At 43.0% G+C, this 18,780-nt stretch overlaps 1 protein-coding gene across 1 annotated transcript in view; it reads left to right on the top strand.

Moving 5' to 3' along the window:
* Positions 1-14,277, top strand: part of SHE (Src homology 2 domain containing E) — a 22,153-nt gene extending 7,876 nt beyond the window's left edge. Inside the window, exons 3-6 of the mRNA XM_017867470.1 lie at positions 9,165-9,470; positions 11,557-11,713; positions 12,182-12,301; positions 13,888-14,277. Of these exons, the coding sequence (XP_017722959.1) occupies positions 9,165-9,470; positions 11,557-11,713; positions 12,182-12,301; positions 13,888-14,074 (770 nt within the window). The 3' untranslated portion in view covers positions 14,075-14,277. The remainder of the gene's footprint in view (positions 1-9,164; positions 9,471-11,556; positions 11,714-12,181; positions 12,302-13,887) is intronic.
* Positions 14,278-18,780: the final 4,503 nt, after the last annotated feature.

Genomic DNA, 18,780 nt, shown 5'->3' with positions numbered 1-18,780 from the left:
AAAAAAAAAAAAAAAAATGCAAATATGCGATTCTGCATTTTGTAGTAGAAGACTTTCTCAAGTTCTACAATATTGGATCCAAAAGTTTAATTACTAAGCAATAATTAACAATCACTGCTGGCTGGGTGTGGTGGCTCACGCCTGTAATCCCAGCACTTTTGGAGGCCGAGGTGGGCGGATCACCTGAGGTCAGGAGTTCGAGATCAGTCTGACCAACATGGAGAAATCCCGTCTCTACTAAAAATACAAAAAATTAGCTGGCATCATGGTGCATGCCTGTAATTCCAGCTATTCGGGAGGCTGAGGCAGGAGAATCGCTTGAACTCGCGAGGCAGAGGTTGTGGTGAGCCGAGATCGTGCCATTGCACTCCAGCCTAGCCAACAAGAGCGAAATTCTGTCTCAAAAAAAAAAACAAAACTGCTGTAAACCAAGCCATTCAAGGCAAACCACCTAAAACCAAAGACTAATCTTGTAACTTTTCAAGTCAGAACAATTCCAGTTTGTGAGCTAAGCAGTCACTCTGTCATTCTTAGTGTCAAACTTTTCCCTTTTAGTCATAATTAAGTTGATATAAATGATACTTAAATAGAAATAATATAGAGTTATTTGTGAACTTTATGTATTCATCTAGTTTTCCTTAAACATTCTTCCATCCATAATGAAAAATGTAGTTGCTGAGTGCTGACTCAAGGGAGCCTTATTTGAATCTTGTGGGTTTCATGCCTGGGAAGAGTAACTGGTGCCACATGAAAGACTCTGTCTCTTCTGTTTAGAACAGATTGAAGAGTTGTCAAGCTCACGTTCTGTAAGTATAGTCTCAGAAGAGTTGAGCAGAGGGTAGTGGCAGCACACTGGAAAGGGCCAAGACAGGCTTCAGAATGAAAACGAGCTGGAACAGGAAAGCCTGGCTCCGCTTCCTGCTTCTCTGCTTACAGAGATAAGGCAGTCCGTGTGGGGAGGGTGTACCCTGGCCAGGCTGTGACCCTGAAGGTCACTGGACTGTGACCCCTAATGAAATCTGTGAATGAAAGGAAGTGAAAATGAACTGTCAGAGTTTTAAAAAACATCAGAGCCTTGAAAGGAATAGGGAAAAGGATTTACTTTTACATAAAATTGAGGGAAAGGATTTTCTTAGTTTTATGCTTGTGATTAACCTTTCTTTGTCCTTGGGTTATTATTCTTATCTTTTTCTTTAACTAAAGTAGGTAGTTTATACCGTACATCTGTTTATTTTGAGAGCTGCACTGATAAGAGGGAACGTGCTGTGATTTTATAAAAATGAATATAATTTTGGTGGTTTTTTTGTTTTTTCATGTAATTCCCACAAGAGCTCTGTAAGCTAGGGGACTACAATGCTGTCCCCCTCGTGACAGGGTGAAAAAAAACAAGATCAAAGGGATTCGGGCTTGCCTGTGTTCAGGAGACGTTTTAAGAGACAGAGCAGGAATTAGCACCCGGATCTCCCACTCCATATTGAGTGGTCTGTCCCCGACACCACATGGCGTTCAGGACACACTTGAAATGCCATATGCAAAACCACCGTAAACTTCACCCATAAGTGAGGCATCTTTTCGCCCAACCAAGAATGATGTCTTCAGAAGTCAAAATTGTCCAACATGGAATAAATGTAATAATAATCACTAGCATTTAATATTTGAGGGTGTATTAAGTTCCATGCTCTGTTTTAAACAATTTCTGAAAATAAATTCATTTAGGAATACAAAATTAATATATTCAATTGGCAAATAAATTCAAATTTATTAAAAATCCAAATTACTAACTTTCTAAACTAGTGATCTAAGTATACTTTGCTCTTTAAAAAAATTTAATTTGTGGATTTTAAAGTTTCTTCATTTCGAATATTCGAAATCAGTGTAGAGACTCTACGTCTTATTCTACCCATAGGTTAGAAGCTGGACAGAATAACAGGAAGTGAGTTTATCGGAAGCTAGAAATAAAAGATTTGCTGCTGGGCTTTTGTTTTTTGTTTTTTAAAACCCTTTACTTTTTTATTCAGTTTGCTTCTTGTGTACCTGATTGTCAAGTCCAAGTTCAGAAATTTCCCATCTTTCTTGAGAAACGATAGAGATTTTTTTTACTTGTTTCAGCATTTCTGGAGATGGAAAGGATTTTAATGAACACAGTTAAACTGTGGAGTGGTTAAATCTGTGTTGCCATTCTCTGTATTGCCTTTTTTCTACCAGTGAAATGGGAATTACAGGCCTGGTTTTAACAGTATCTTAGGTGTGTGGAATACTGCCCATATGTTGTTTTAGAATACCCAACAAATATTTCTTGGGAGTTTATTTGTTATGTACTAAGCCCTGTCCTGAGCTCTGGGCATACAGGAAACAAGACCCACATGATTTCTGCCCTTGGACCTCACAACCTAAGGGGGAAGCAGACCTAACACCAGCAAAGAAAATAAGTCATTGAAAAGCATGATTAAGTGCCATGAAGTTGAGAATAGGAGCCAGCATCTACCTCAGGGGCAGAGGAAACCCAGAGAAGCCCATGGCTTTCCTGTGGCCAAATCGCTATGGGACCCAGGCTCCCTGGGTCCCCCCAAAACTTTGCTCTTTTAAAAATTAAGAATTTATGAATTTATGAGTAAATTATCACTGAGATTTATCTAGAGGATTGTTCATAAAAGATATGACTGAATACAAGGCAATATTCATAAAAACCTCTGTTGTTTTTCTGCTAAATTCACAGGAACATTTCAACTAAATAGTCTAGCTAAAATATTTAGCTAAATATTTAGCAGAAATATTCTACATAGTCTAGCATTAGGAGTTTTAGCCACCATTTGAAACGTTAGCATTGGACGGGTCTTTAAAAGTTCCCATTGGCTAGTTAGCATGAGGCTTCTTTCTGCAGTTGATGTCATACAGCTGTAACTTGAGAGCTTACTAGGTACCAGCCTGGCCAAATTACCTCACTAAATCTTGCAACAACCCTGTAAAGTGTTTTGTTTGTTGAGACGGAGTCTTGCTGTGTTGCCCAGGCTGGAATGCAATCTCAGCTCACTGCAACCTCTGCCTCCCAGGTCCAAGTGATTCTCCTGCCTCAGCCTCCCAAGTAGCTGGGATTACAGGCACCTGCCACCACACCTGGCTAATTATTGTATTTTTAGTAGAGACAGGGTTTCACCATGTTGGTCAGACTGGTCTCAAACTCCTGACCTCAAGTGATCCTCGTGCCTCGGCCTCCCAAAGTACTGGGATTGCCAGCCACAAAGTGAGCCACCTTGCAAGTGGGTTTCTTTACAGTTGAGGAAACCTAGGTTCAGAAAGATTAAATAATTTGTCCAAATTACACAACTGAAAATACCGTGTCATTCAGCAAGCTGTAGTTTTAGCTTTTGAGCTCCAGTCGAAGATTATTTTAAAATTTTATTTTACTTCCAAATGATTTTGTTGGTTTGTGTTAAATAGCCAAATCTAAAAGAGAACCTCACTGTGCGAGTCTCATTAAAAAAAAAAAAAAAAGCTATATGTCCAATCTGGCAGGCCCAGTGCTTCATGCTTGTAATCCTAGCACTTTGGGAGCCAAGGTGGAGGATCAGTTGAGACCAGGAGTTCAAGACCAACCTAGCCAACATCGTGGACCCATGCGCTAAAAAAAAAAAAAAAAAAAAAAAAAAATTATGTCCATCTTTGCCTGTGATTTAAACAGAAAAAAACCTTATGGAAAAAAGTGCAAATGAATACTGGTTTTGATTTGTCTTTATTCTCCTTGCTAAATTTCAGGGTTTCTGAATTATACCTGCTTTTGTTCAGATGTTTAGATTTATTCAGTAAGAAAATATTAAAGTGATTTTAAAAGCTTGAGCATGATCAGATGTGAGTAAAAAATTGCCAAACAGCCCTGTTTCTGATGCCAGAAGGAAAATAGAGTCTTAAGAGGCTCTAAGTTTAATGTTTTGGAAACATGAAATGGATTAAAATGAATTAGGGAAACAGGCACATTATTTGGAAATTGGAATTAACATTTTACATGAAATCATTTGAGCATAAGGCATGGACTCTGGAGTTGGTAATAACTGGCCTTACCATAACTACTGCATGAGTGGTATACCTAGTCAATACAGCCATGAGTTAGACACTCCAGAGACAATTCTATTTTCATAGAGCATTCTGGACTATATAGGGCAATACTTACTGCTAACTACAATTAATTTAGTAAAAGAAAATCTTAGTCTTCTGCTAAGACTTTCTTGTTTTCGTGTGAATGGCATAATTACCTGCAGCGAGTTGGGGATTGAGAAGGGAAAATTTTGGGCCCCTATAATGTTTCACACCAACCAACTGCATGTTTTTAGTAGGTGCACGTCAGTCCTGAGCTTCAGCCCCAGGCGCAAATGAGTGTTTATCTGCTGCCCGTCCCCTGCATTCTGTTGTCTGCTGTGGTAAATGGCCTCTATCGGCAGCCAGGGTGTAGCTTCCTCTTGCCATTTCCTCCTTCTCAGGCTCGTTTCCTCTTGGAGCCAGCTCTGCACGTCAGGGGCTATTCTCCCTGCAGGAAGGGTCGACTTGCAGCCCCACGATTGTTTCTGTTTCTATGGCGCCTCGGGTTTGGGGGCAGCCAGGTGTTGGAATGGACTGGAAGGTTACTCCCCTTGAAGGGGGCGGGTGGTATGGGGAGGGAAGGCCTGTGCTCAAGCCCTTTCTCCCCCTAATTAAACATTGATTCAAAAGATGATAGCAGTTTGCATATTTTGCCTAATCCCAGGATCCTGCAAGAAAGGATTCTCAACTCCATGCTTTGTGTATCTCCCAGAACTTTTAAGTATGGGGAGACTGTCTAAATAGAAGGACCTCATTGCAAAAGTAAAAACTCAAACACATGTGTAATAACTCAAGATTCTAATCACTATACATCATTTTATTTTATTTTAGGGGAGGTGGGCTGGAGGGCCTGATGGGAACACTGCCCGTCCACCCTGTACATCATTTTAATCCAAATGTATTGAAATGTCCTTGTGAGCAGGGCTCCTTCTGTCTTAAGGTTGGAATCACCTCTTTTTCCTTTTAGTTTAGCTGGGGCAGAATTGCAGCGAGGACCTTGGGAAAGGGTTTCCCCAGCCTGTGCCAGATGGTCTCAACTGAGTGTAAACTATGATTAGAAACCTAAAAATTCTATTCTATATTCATCCTTTGAACTCCTTTGTGTTTTCTGCTTCCCTTTTCTTAGTTCTTTAGAAAAGTTCCTTTTAAAAAAATTACAGCCTTGTCTTAATTGAACCAAGAACAGAGTATGTTTTTGTTTCTTGTTTTCCATATCTCCGTTTGGAGTAAGCAATGAAGAAGAAAAGCTGTAGGATTGAGAGTCCAGGAACTCAGGAGATGCAGCTCTGACCTCAGACAACCCCAGATACCTGGCCTGGCCTGGGGGTGGGGGCCAGGGACAGTTCTTCCGACTCTTACATTCTGATGTGGAAGTTGTAGACACAAGCAGTACCTTTCTCCTCAGGATGGGACTAGCAATGACAGATAGGCTCTGGAGCACGAGGAAGCAGGATGGGGGCTGTGGGCACCCAGGAGGTGTGGAAGTGGTTCTCAGGTTTAGCTGCTCTTTAGAATCACCTGGGGGATTTTTACACTCTGACTCCCACGCTGCGCCCCAGACCAATCCAGTCCGAACCTCTGGTGGTTAAAGCAGTATGCGTTAAAGCCCCCAGGTGATTTCAATGAGCTGTCCCTGCACAGAATTTGAGACAGCTGCTGACAGCCCCTAGTCAGCAGAGAACTGTAACCTCAGCCTGTACCTAAGTTTTGCGCTTTTGAATTTGGTGTCCTGATTTTAATAACGTTTCCCTGATTTGTTGCCCTCTTTTTGTTATAGAGGTCTTAATGAGTCAGTGGTATTTCTCCACGGACCATCCCCATGCCTGTTTTGAAGTTACAAATAGAAAGTCTTTCCACTCTTTGTGTCTGTGGCCCTGCGGTCTCTTGAGCCTCTTCCTCCTCACCTGACCCCTCAGCCTTCTTGGCTGGCACCTCTCCTTCCAGCCACCCTTAACTGAAGGAGTCCCAGATTCTGCCTTTGATCCTCTCTCGTTTTCAATCTACCCTCCTTTTCTCTTGTGATTGCTTTCATTCTCACAATATTCACAACGATCCATTTGTTAACCCCTTGACATATTCATCCAGATCCACACTGTCACCTGCCTGGAGACATTCTACAGCTCCCTCTCCTCCCATCCATCCATCCAATCATTATTTAGCATAATGATATGTCCTGCAATAATAAACAAGATATGGTGGTCTCTGCCCTGGCAGACTCCACCAAATTGAAAATACAAATGTGTCAACATATAAATGGATGCAGTGGGAGAAGAGCAGGGTAAGAGTGGGTTGGTCCAGCCTTGGCACCTGATCAACTCTGTGGGGCATCAGAGAAGAAGGTGGGCAGGAAAGGCTTCTCCAGAGAGGAGAAGATGCTGAGTTAGATTGTAAAGGATTGCAAGATTGCCAGGACACAGGTGGGCTCAAGACAGTGTAGTATACAGGGAACTGTAGAACATTGGTCAGAGCAAAGAGTTGAATTGTGGAGAGATGGGGCAGGGTAGTGTCGAGAAATTGGGGAGAAAGACAGTGACCTACTCATATAAGCCTCCCATGCCGTTCTAAGTGTTCTTCACTTCTTGTTTTTTTTTTTTTTTTTTGAGACAAAGTCTGGCTCTGTCTCCCAGGCTGGAGTGCAGTGGCGCGATCTCGGCTCACTGCAACCTCCACCTCCCGGGTTCACACAATTCTCCTGCCTCAGCCTCCTGAGTAGCTGGGACTACAGGCACCCACCACCACGCCCAGCTAATTTTTTGTATTTTTAGTAGAAACAGGGTTTCACTGTGTTCGCCAGGATGGTCTCGATCTCCTGACCTTGTGATCCGCCCACCTTGGCCTCCCAAAGTGCTGGGATTACAGGCGTGAGCCACCACGCCTGGCCTCTTCACTTCTTAAGTAGACAGTCGGGAGCTTATGAGGTGTTAAGAGATGAAATGAGATATCTGCATATAGAAATTTTCTCCTTGACTATGACCAGGTAGAGGATGGTTTGAAGGCTTCCTGATGGGCGTTTAGAAGAGCCACAAAAATGACGCTTCTGTTGGTCTATAATGTAGACTCTGCATCACCAGCTCTGGTTGTCCAGACTCCAGCCATCTCTAAGTCTACCTGGCAAGGCCCCTTGACCCCAGGATGCTCACCACCCTGTGCTGCTAGTTCCTTTTCACTGTGGCTGGCTGGCTGGTTAGCTAGCTAGTAGTTGGTTGGTTTGCATCTGGTTTTTTCCATCTATTTTTATGCCCCAGTTCAGACTGTACCTTTCTGATTTACTCTATCCTGTACACCATGGTTAGAGTTATCTTCCAGTGAAACACACATGTAATTGTTATTCCTTGCTACAATAAAAAAACAAAAAACCTTATAATGGTTTTGTGTTACATACACAACCGTCTAAACTTTGTGTCCTTACTTTTAAAATGTCTACACCTTGGCACTTGGCTTGCCTGTGCTTCCAGCTGCTTGTCTCACTACCCATTGCCTCTCTCCTTTGTGGTCTTCTGGTCTTTAGACTCATCTCTCAGCTCCTCATTGTGGAACAAGACCTCTATCGTTCCCACCTCCATATCTTCACTCATGCAGCTTCCTCCACTGGAAATGACCTTCTCTATCAAAGTCAACTCATCTTCCATTTCTTTTCCACTTGGAGTCAATCCAAGTGTAGTGGCTAAAGAGTATAGCTTCTAGAGCCCAACTTCCTGCTTCTGAATCCAGGCTTTGGCACTTACTGGTTTAGGCAATTTCCTTAAACTCTTTGTGCTTCAGTTTTCTCTTCTGTAATAAATAATGATATCCCATAATCACAGAGGGATTGTGAAAGTTACTAGACACTTAGAATAGTGCTTCACACATGGTAAGTCATCGATAAATGTTAGCTGCTGAGTTGTTATTACTGGTTTTCCTTGTAACACTTCTTTTACTTTGATTTATCCTGGAGTTGTTAGCCCAATACATATTATTTGTAAATGTGTCTGGCTTCCCCCAGTTTATTGAAACTGCATAGGAGTCAAGAATTCTGACTAATGCACGTAAATGCTTTACCTCAGTGTATATGCAGCAGTGCTTTGAATATCCAGACAGTCCCTGACTTACTGTGGTTTGACTTACAATTTTCAACCTTTACAGTGGTGCAAAAGTGATATGCATTCAGTAGAAATTGTACTTTGAGTCGCATATAGCCATTCTGGTGTTTACTTTCAGCATTCAGTAGATTACATGAGATATTGAAAACTTTATTACAAAATAGGCTTTGTGTCAGATGATCATGTCCAGCTGTGGGCTAATGTGTTCGTTTAAGGTGGGCTAGACTAAACCATGATACTGAGTAGATTAGATGTATTAAATGCATTTTTGACTTGCAGTCCATTTTATTACAATTCTTTTATCTGGGCTTCCTGACAAGATATAAAAACTTTGAAGGTGAGCTATACTCAGAGCAGACACCAGAACCTGGAACTTAAGCAGGTCACCCTAAGGCCACTACTTACAAACTGCAAGTGGCACCCCAGAGGTGTGATTGTCTTCAGATGTAATCTCCTACCTTAAAAGTGGATCCCAGCCAGCGTGGTGGCTCACGTCTGTAATCCCAGCACTTTGGAAGGCCGAGGTGGGCAGATCATGAGGACAGATCGAGACCATCCTGCCTAACACAGTGAAACCCCATCTCTACTAAAAATACAAAAAAAGAAAAAAAAAATTAGCCAGGCGTGGTGGCAGGCGCCTGTAGTCCCAGCTGCTTGGGAGGCTGAGGCAGGAGAATGGCCTGAACCCAGGAGGCGGAGGTTGCAGTGAACTGAGATCTCACCAATGCACTCCAGCCTGGGCGACAGAGCAAGACTCCGTCTCAAAGAAAAAAAAAAAAAGTGGATCCCATTATCTGACTCAGGCAGCTGGAGGGAAGAAGTTGTAGGCACCTTCATTTTGCTTTTGTAACACAGCTGAGAAGTAATCAGCCCATCAGGAAACAATCTTGGAGTTATCTGCCACCTTCAGACAGACAGACAGAGGTGCTGAGGTAATTGGGTTAATGAGGCTTTTATGGCACCTTTTATGGCACCTTTGCTTTCAAGGCATTGTGTATGGTATGTGTTTTTCAGAAATTAGACGACGGGGTTCCAAAGATCCCCTGGTGAAGGCTCTCCAGCTGCTTGACAGTCCCTGTGAACCTGCAGAGGGTGGCCTGAAGTCAGAGACCTTGGCCAAAAGACGGAGTTCCAAGGACCTCCTGGGGAAGCCGCCACAGCTGTACGACACTCCCTACGAGCCTGCAGAAGGGGGGCCCAGGGCAGAGGGGAAGGCATGGCCCCCTGACAGCCGGCTGCCTGAGAACGATGAGCGGCCCGCGGCTGAGTATGAGCAGCCGTGGGAGTGGAAGAAGGAGCAGATCGTGCGGGCTCTGTCAGGTGAGGGCGCCAGGCCAGGCCCGCCCCAGTGTGACTTCAGGCTTCCAGCCACCGCACCGGCCCGGCATTTGTTTTTTAACTTGTGGGTACCTTTATATTCCTTTCTCTTCTCAGTGTCCAGCTGTTTTGGAAATGCCTGAAGTGACCATTGGAAGAACACACCTGGCTGGGCGGGTGGCTTGTGCCTGTAATCCAGGTCACTTTGGGAGGGCAAGGCAGGCGGATCACTTGACCCCAGGAGTTCAAGACCAGCCTGGCCAACATGACGAAACTCCATCTCTACTAAAAAGACAAAAATGAGCTGGGCCTGGTGGCGGGCACCTATAATCCCAGCTACTGGGCAGGCTGAGACAGGAGAATTGCTTGAACCCAAGAGGTGGGGAGGTTGCAGTGAGCCAAGATCACGCCAGTGCACTCCAGCCTGGGCGACAGAGCAAGATTCTGACTCAAAAATAATAGTAATAATAATACAAAAGTATAACCAGGCCAGGCGTGGTGGCTCATGCCTGTAATCCTAGCACTTTGAGAGGCCGAGGTGGGCGGATCACTAGGTCAAGAGATGGAGACCATCCTGCCAACATGGTGAAACCCCATCTCTACTAGAAATACAAAAGTTAGCTGGGTGTTGTGGCGCACACCTGTAGTCCCAGCTACAGCTCGAGAGGCTAAGACAGGAGAATTGCCTGAACCCGGGAGGTGGAGGTTGCAGTGAGCTGAGATCTCCCCACTGAACTCCAGCCTGGGTGACAGAGCGAGACTCTGTCTCAAAAAAAAAAAAAAGTATAACCAATTTGAAGGGAGAAGGTAATATATTTGATAGCAAGCAATTGGGTCAGATTTTGTGTTTTTTCTTGTTTTTTGAGACAGGGTCTCACTCTGTCACCCAGGCTGGAGTGTGTTGGTGTAATCATGGCTCACTGCATTCTCAACCTCCTGAGCTCAGGCAGTCCTCTTACCTCAGCCCCCCCCAAAGAGCTGGGACTACAGGTGTGCACCACCACTCCCGGATTTTTCTTTAATTTTTTAGAGACAGGGTCTTACTATGCTGCCCAGGTGGGTCTTGAACTCCTGAGCTCAAGTGTTCCTCTCACCTCAGCCTCCTAAAGTGCTGGGATTACAGGCAAGAGCTACTGTGCCCAGCCTGGAGTCAGTTTCATTTGATTTGAGTCGCCTTCTCGGGTACCTGCTCATCTCTCAGTCCTGTACCAGGTGCTGCCGTTTCATCTCCTTCTGTCCAGCCTAGGTGTCATGGCATCTCAGATGTATTATTTGGTAGGCTCTTTCTGTTTCTGAGTTGTCTTTTATTTTTGCTTTATTATTTCATATTAAAAACTGTTGGTTTGGTTTTATAGGATGGTACACATTCTTGCAAGGATTCATTACCTGTAACTATGTTTAATCTTTTATTCTAAACATAGCGAAACGACAAATAGTTTGACCTTTTTTTTTTTTTTTTTTTTAAAAAAAAAGAAAAAAAAAAATTTTTTCCTTTTTTTTTTTTTTTTTTTTTTGAGACAGAGTCTCGCTCTGTTGCCAGGCTGGAGTGCAGTGGCGCGATCTCGGCTCACTGCAACCTCTGCCTCCCGGGTTCAAGTGATTCTTCTGCCTCAATCTCCCAATAGTTGGGACTATAGGCACGTACCACCACGCCCAGCTAATTTTTGTAGTTTTAGTAGAGACGAGGTTTCACCAGGTTAGCCAGGATAGTCTTGATCTCTTGACCTTGTGATCCACCTGCTTTGGCCTCCTGAAGTGCTGGGATTACAGGCATGAGCCACTGTGCCTGGCCGCAAAACCACAAGTTTTTTAAAAGTCCATGTTGAAATATATTAAAGTGGTTTCCTCTCATAATCTAAAACTATTTTATACTGATGAATATTTTACAGAAAAAGTGTCTGTATGTGGGATGCTAGCAGTGTGATAAGATATCAAAGACAGCAGGAGCTCAGCTAGCCCCAGGATACTTTGCAGTATATTATAGTTAAAGGGGGAAAATGCTTCTTTCCTGAGCCAAGGCAAGCAAGGAGGATTTTTTCCTTTGGAGTTTACATGGATCACCCCATGTTAAATGGAGTCTTTCTTCCAGTCCAGTTTGAAGGAGCTGAGCGACCTTCCATCAAGGAGGAGACAGTGAGGCAGCACCACCGGCAGAAGAGCTGGACCCAGAAGATCCTGAAGCCAGCCCTCTCGGACCACAGTGAGGGGGAGAAAGTGGACCCGGGCCTGCCCCTGGAGAAGCAGCCGTGAGTCTCCTCCTCAGACCCTTGTAACAGACAATAGCTGGGAGTTTACTGACAGATTTGTATCGGGGAGCACACTGGCCCATTTCACATGATTATTTTTGTTAATGAATGGTTGCCTGGATGGGGCTTTTAATGAAAACCCATCTTCAAAGCCCAGTGCATTGTGCAAAATGGAAAGTGCACTGCATCTCAACAAGCTCATTGTAAATCTTATTCTTCTGTAGAGAGTGAAAACTGTTGAAATGACACTAGCGCCGTTAACTCACTCTTGTATGATTGATAGGCTTTGTGATCCGGGATCACCCAGATCTGCATTTTGTCTGTTCTGAATGTGAAGTAGGATCTAGTTCAGGCTGTTGCATCTCTGCCAGAAGTTCATTTCAAACAACGCTTTATGGAACGATGCCCAGTCTGGATTTGTATTTTGACACTCATGGTGCCTTCCCCTCTTCCACCCCCATTTTTCAGCTGGTATCATGGTGCCATCAGCCGTGCTGAGGCTGAGAGTCGACTACAGCCCTGCAAAGAAGCTGGTTACCTGGTTCGAAATAGTGAATCAGGGAACAGCAGGTACTCCATTGCCCTAAAGTAAGTAAGCCCCATGGCTTTCCTCATCTCCAAGGGGAAGGAACACTGTGTGACAGTCTTCTAGTCAAAAAAGACATACTGTGAAGGTGGTTCACAGGAGTGTGCATTGCAGAAAACAAGAGGCATTTGTTTGGACAATGGAACATGAGACACTCGGATGAGAATGCAAAATTGGTATTGGGTAAATGCCTCCATTATCTATTATGATAATGAAGGTCTTATTGCATTATCTTTGTGCATTAGTCAATTTGTACCTTATATTACCTAATCTGGAGTAGGTCCTCTCAGTAGAGAAATAATTCCTGATGAAAAGAATTATTTATAACAGGGTAGTACGGTCATTTTTCTTTTATTGCCTAGTATTGGGGACTTTAATAAATAAAGATCCCCATTGATTGTCAAAATGCCAACTGCAATTTTGACACCAGTTTCTTCTGGTAAAGAAGGAAATGCTAACTTGCCTGTTGCTCCCCCTGTCTGATCGTACACAGAAAATTCACTTTTGCCTGGTAGGCCTGGTGGAGTGTGTATCATGGAAATTCTCACTGCTCTGTGAGTTCAGTGGCCCTGTATTGGAGGATCATTGTCAAGAGCTCTAACAGCATTTCCTTCCTGAGGAAGCTGAGCCCCTGCAGCTGAAACAATCAGGCTGGAGAAGAACAGAGTGGGGCGGGGGAGTTGAGCAATATGGCTCAGAAAATGGGATAGGCCACCAGATATACAATACCAGGAATAGCTCGACTATGTTCCTGAAATTGGTGCTTGTGGATTAAATCTTTGAGCTTTCTGTGCCAGCTTTCATTTTATACAACCAGGAATGGTCTTTCCAGATGCGAGGGGAGGAAATGGTTATTATTATTATTTATGTGTCCTTTTTGGGAAAAAAAGGGAAGAAGAACCCTTACATATGTCCTTTTAGCTGTGGTGAGAAGGATGAGTTTTTTTTGTTTTGTTTTGTTTTTGAGGTTGAGTCTGACTGTTGCCTAGGCCAGAATGCGGTGGCATAATCTCGGCTCACTACAACCTTTGCCTCCTGGGTTCAAGTGATTCTCCTGCCTCAGCCTCCCAAGTAGCTGGGATTACAGGTGCCTGCCACCACGCCCGGCTGATTTTTTTGTATTTTTTAGTAGAGATGAGGTTTTACCATATTGGCCAGGCTGGTCTTGAACTCCTGACCTCAAGTCATCTGCCCACTTCGGCCTCCCACAGTGCTGGGATTACAGGCCTGAGCCACCATGCCCAGCCGAGGATGAGTTTCTCTCTCACCTTAGTAGCCTCGTGCTTGGGCGTAAGCACGGGTTTTGCAATTTGAGGGCTAGAAGGGACTTGGCATTCTTTTTAATTGTTTTCTTTGTTCCAGTACCTGATGACTCATATGTAATAAGGATAAACCACTCAAGGATTACATGCATTTAGACTGAAATTTCTGAGAGCTCCACTAGAGTGTCAAATGCATTTCTGTGTGTGTAGAACCATTCCGGGAATGGATGAGAACCTATCAACCTAGTGTGAATCTGGCTGCAGTTGTTTCCAGTTGGGAGGGATCCTCTGCCCACTCATTCATGTCTCCTTGATTTTTATTCTAGGACTAGTCAAGGATGTGTCCACATCATAGTGGCTCAGACCAAAGACAACAAATACACACTGAATCAGACAAGCGCTGTGTTTGACAGCATCCCTGAAGTGGTACACTATTATTCCAATGAAAAGTTGCCTTTCAAAGGGGCAGAACACATGACTTTACTCTACCCCGTGCACAGCAAGCTTCACTAAGGTTCAGCCACTGCAAGCCCTGGGCCTCTGGCACCTGCAAGGGCACCATCAGCGCACGACCAGCATCTCAGAGGACAAGGCTGGACTAGCAATTGCTAGAAAATGGGAGTCTTCCTTGAAAAGTCGGAATCTTTTGTTTTGTTTTGTTTTGTTTGAGACAAAGTCTCACTGTGTCGCCTAGGCTGGAGTGCAGTGGTGCAGTCTTGGCTCACTGCAACCTCTGACTGCTGGGTTCAAGCCTTTCTCCTGCCTCAGCCTCCCAAGTAGCTGGGACTATTAAGTGCGCGCCACCACTCTCGGCTAATTTTTTGTTTTGTATTTTTAGTAGAGACGAGGTTTCACCATGTTGGTCAGGCTGGTCCCAAACTCCTGACCTCAAATGATCCACCCACCTCAGCCTCCCAAACTGCTGAGATTACAGGCATGAGCCACCGCACCTGACCAAGTCTTTGGTCTTAAAGTGATTCCATGACACTTTGTTTCTGACCTGTCCCTTGTTTCCTTGCTGAGTAGTTCTACAATAAGAAATCATGATTTGGCTGTTGCCTCCAGCTCTGGAGTTTGGCGTTCTTTTTATGGTGTGACCCTCAGGAAAGTTCAGTCAAGAGTTCAGGAGCATCAGAGTTCTCCAGAAATGTGCCTACTTAATACCTGGAATACCTGGTCTCTAAACAAACCAACAAAAAATCCACGTGGCTTTTTCACACGATGGTGCGGACTGGAAGAGTATGTTATATCGGACTCATTATTGGGGAAATAAATGAGCGGTAGAAAGTGTGAATGATGGGCAAGAAGGTTGTATTTCTCCCTCAGAAGTCGTAATTCAGCTCTAGAGTTCATGGAAATTCACAACTTCATAGTGTGGCCTAAGGATTATTTTGTTGGTCAGCCTTTCCAAGAAAGTGTGTGTTCTCTCAATCTCTATGGATTTTTCTCGTTTTTTAGCAAATCAATGAGATAAGCATAAATAGGAAGATACCCCAGGTTTAAGTATCACCAATATTGTTAAGCATTAGCATCATTATTAGAATTCTGAATTATAGAATAAAAGGTACAACAAAGATTGCATTTCTGAGTTTTAAAATTCTGGAAATTTGCAAAGCTCCACAACTGTTTTCTTACTGAATTCATTATATATAACTTCTGTGTCTTTTGTTTCATCATCATTGGGCGTTTTAGTTGCTGTGGAATAATTTTTAATTTTTGTCTCTAAAATTAGATTTGCTTTGTGTTTGCAGTAAATTTTTAAAAAATACAACCCTGAAATCTGATTGTACGAACTGGGTCTCTAAAGCCCACAAAGATTCTCTCATTCTGTACTGAACAGGCTGCCTTGTCCTTTTACAGAAGTGTTTGAAAAGACCTGGAGGTTTTCTCTTAAATACCGTTACTTAAGATTCATAGTATTAGGATCTTTATGATTTATCATGAGCTTATATCACCAGTTTATTTACTGTGAAAAGAAACCATGGGAATGGCACACTGTGAGAAGAGTACTATGGTGAATGGCTCCAGAATTGAAATTCAGCAGATGTGTCTGTATTCTGGGGTTGGTCACTTGGGTCTCAAAACCGCCCCATATGCAAATGTACTGACTGTCATCAATCAAAAGTTAACCTTTGTAGCTTATAAATACACACAAAATGTTGATTTGGTTAATTTTTTAGGAAAGTATACCCTTCTAGTTATTAGTTATATTTGACTATAAGATTTAGAGGTTAGTAAATTTTTGCTTCTTTATTCAGATAAGATCTCAGCCAAAAGATTGTGTGATCCTTGATTTTAAAAATGTAAGAGGAACTTTTCCTCACTGGAACACAATGATTTTATTAATAAAGAATGTAGTCTGGGTGTGGGGGCTCATGCCTGTAATCCCAACAATTTGGGAGCCTGAGGCCGGCAGATCACCTGAGGTCAGGAGTTCTGACACCAGCCTGGCCAACATGGCAAAACCCCACCTCTACAAAAAATACAAAAATTAGGCCAGGCACGGTCGCTCACACCTGTAATCCTAGCACTTTGGGAGGCCCAAGCAGGAAGATCATTTGAGGTCAGGAGTTTGAGACCAACCTGGCCAACATGGTGAAACCCCGTCTGTACTAAAATACAAAATTAGCTGGGCATGGTGGTGGGCACCTGTAGTCCCAGCTACTTGGGAGGCTGAGACATGAGAATCACTTGAGGCACGAAAATCACTTGAGCCCAGGAGGTAGAGGTTGTAGTGAGCCAAGATCATGCCACTGCACTCCAGCCTGGGTGACAAGAGCGAAACTCCATCTCGGAAAAAAAAAAAAAAAATTAGCCTGGCCTGGTGGTGGATGCCTGTGGTTCCAGCTATTCAGGAGGCTGAGGTAGGTGAATCACCTGAGCCCAGAAGGTCAAGGCTGCAGCGAGCCGTGATCACACCACTGCACTCCAGCCTGAGTGACAGAGTGAGACCCTGTCTCAACAAGCAACCAACCAACCAGAAGGAATGTTTTTTTCAGATACTGATAGAATGTTTTAAATGTGTATTGGTTCATTTACTATATCTTTAGTGTAAGATTTTAAAAGGTTTTTTCAGCATCCATTCAACAAATATTTATTATCTTCTTTATACAAATTATTCATTGTGTTAAACTTATCTTTAGTTTAACATTCTAGAAATGAAACCTTTTTACTTAACCTTATTCTACAAAGGGAATACGGCAGTTATTCTAATTTTAATAAATGCTAAAAGCTTTATACAGTTTTTCTTTGTGCACTAAATGATTTTTGGCCTATACCCAGCAACTGTGATGAATGTATAATGAAGTAACATTTTGAAAACCAGATACATTAAGTATTTATTGAGCTTCTATCATATGCCCAGTATTGTGCTGCTTCTATACTGTTTTCTCTGTGACAAGTCATACTATATTCTTTATAGAATTAAAAGTAGAAGAGAGGCAGAGTTTATATATTGTCCAGTTGCTTTACAGTTGTACAGGAGGTTATAAGAAGAAATACAGTAAATTAGTGGGAAGTGGGAGGTGGGGGGGTTAGTGAGCTACTGTTTTCTTCTTGAGGTTGTGACACAAGCTGACAAAAGCCAGGGAGTTCACAGCTGTGTGGTGGCACAAAGTTCCATATGTTCTAAAAACAATTAGACCCAGCAGGGTGTCCCTAATGGCTTCCTTGTTAAGCCTCCCTGGCCAGCTGATCTGAAGCTCTGTGACATGTTCTCTGAGCTCTGAATGCTTTGGCTTTTTGTCATTTTGTCTTGGGACAAGTATTTTCCTGTAGTCCTCGTTGCTTTGAGTTACTCCATCTCCCAGGATATTCTCTCGTGAGAAGAATGTCTTTTAGTGAATTTGCCTTGAATTTAGCATTCATAGAGCTGTGTCAGTGTTGTTGCTCACACCTCTTTTTAAAAATACTCTGCTTGTGATGACTGGGCAAGTTCATTTGGTTAGTTTCAGGCCTGTAAGAATAGAGAGTAAAGGACCTTGTTATTTACTTTGATACCATAGTTGTATCTATCAGGATGGCCTGCAAACCACTGGCCTTGTGTGTATTTAAGCTAGGAATAAAATAATGGAGAAATGTTAATATGTCTACAAAAAGGTAAATATTGATATACCTACTTTCTGTTGGGGGCAGAAGTGTCATTTCAAGTTATTCAAAGCACTTTCTGAAGCATTTTAGAAAGCCTTTATTCTTTGCTGTTGGAAGTCTCCGTACTTTGCAGAATTGGTATTTGTGTACTAGCCTCTGCCAGAGGATGGGGAGGTGGGCAGGTAGTTGATAGGGCAGCCAGGAGTTTTTGAGGCAGGTGGGAAATTGTCCTATTTTGTTAATTGGATTATGTAACTCTGTTACTAGTCTGTTATTGGCTGTTGTTATTGGATGCATCTTGATACTCAGAAGAACAACTGAGGCATTCTTCAGTTGCCTGTCAAGTGGGGTTAGTTTCTGTTCTATCAGATGCCCTTTTTCAGTCAAAGGTTAGCTCCTTGTTTCTGCCTCCTTCCAGGGTCCAGGGAGTACAGTGATGTCGCTTTCATTTCCCTTCCCTGCACACCCTTGACACTCAGCAGGATTGCACTGAAACCCTTCTCAGATCTCTCGTTCATTAGTTGTCTCCTATTTTTCCATAACGAGTACTAGTTTGGCCTTATGACCTGGTTAGAATCGCTCTTCTGTATTCTCCCTTCTAATTTTTGTACTCCACCGACTTGGACTTAGATGAACTTGGCCTGCTGTGCAGTGGGCCTTCTCTTCAACTTACCCTCCTTCACCACTGACCCTGTGTGAAGAAAGATGGTGCATTACTGCCATCTAATGGAAAAAGAAAAAACTGCAGTTGGGAAAAGCAGCTGTGCATTTAAGGGTAGGGCTTTCTGATACAGTCCAGAAAGGGGAAAATGATGACACAGCCATTGCCATCTTGAAAAATGCCCTTTCCTGCAGAAAGGGTGCTTTGAAGCCTAATACAACTATCATCACAAGGTCCCTGGACTAGGGCTGGATCATGTAATTTAGAATCTCAAATTGTATTTTAATGAATATGCTGGCAACAGAGTCATTGAGGCAGGCATCTCATTTTGTCAAGTTCTTAGCCATTCAGTTTGTCAGGGGCTTTAATATTTTAGGTATCAACTAATACATAGTTTCAACTTTTAAAAATATTTGAAGATTGTATGTAATATAGGTGCCTATCTGTAGTGCCTTAGTAATTTATATCA

This window comes from Rhinopithecus bieti, unplaced genomic scaffold (assembly GCF_001698545.2).
Source record: "Rhinopithecus bieti isolate Rb0 unplaced genomic scaffold, ASM169854v2 scaffold_3041, whole genome shotgun sequence".
In the NCBI taxonomy this organism is placed as follows: domain Eukaryota; kingdom Metazoa; phylum Chordata; class Mammalia; order Primates; family Cercopithecidae; genus Rhinopithecus; species Rhinopithecus bieti.
This window is presented reverse-complemented; position numbering and strand designations above follow the sequence as displayed.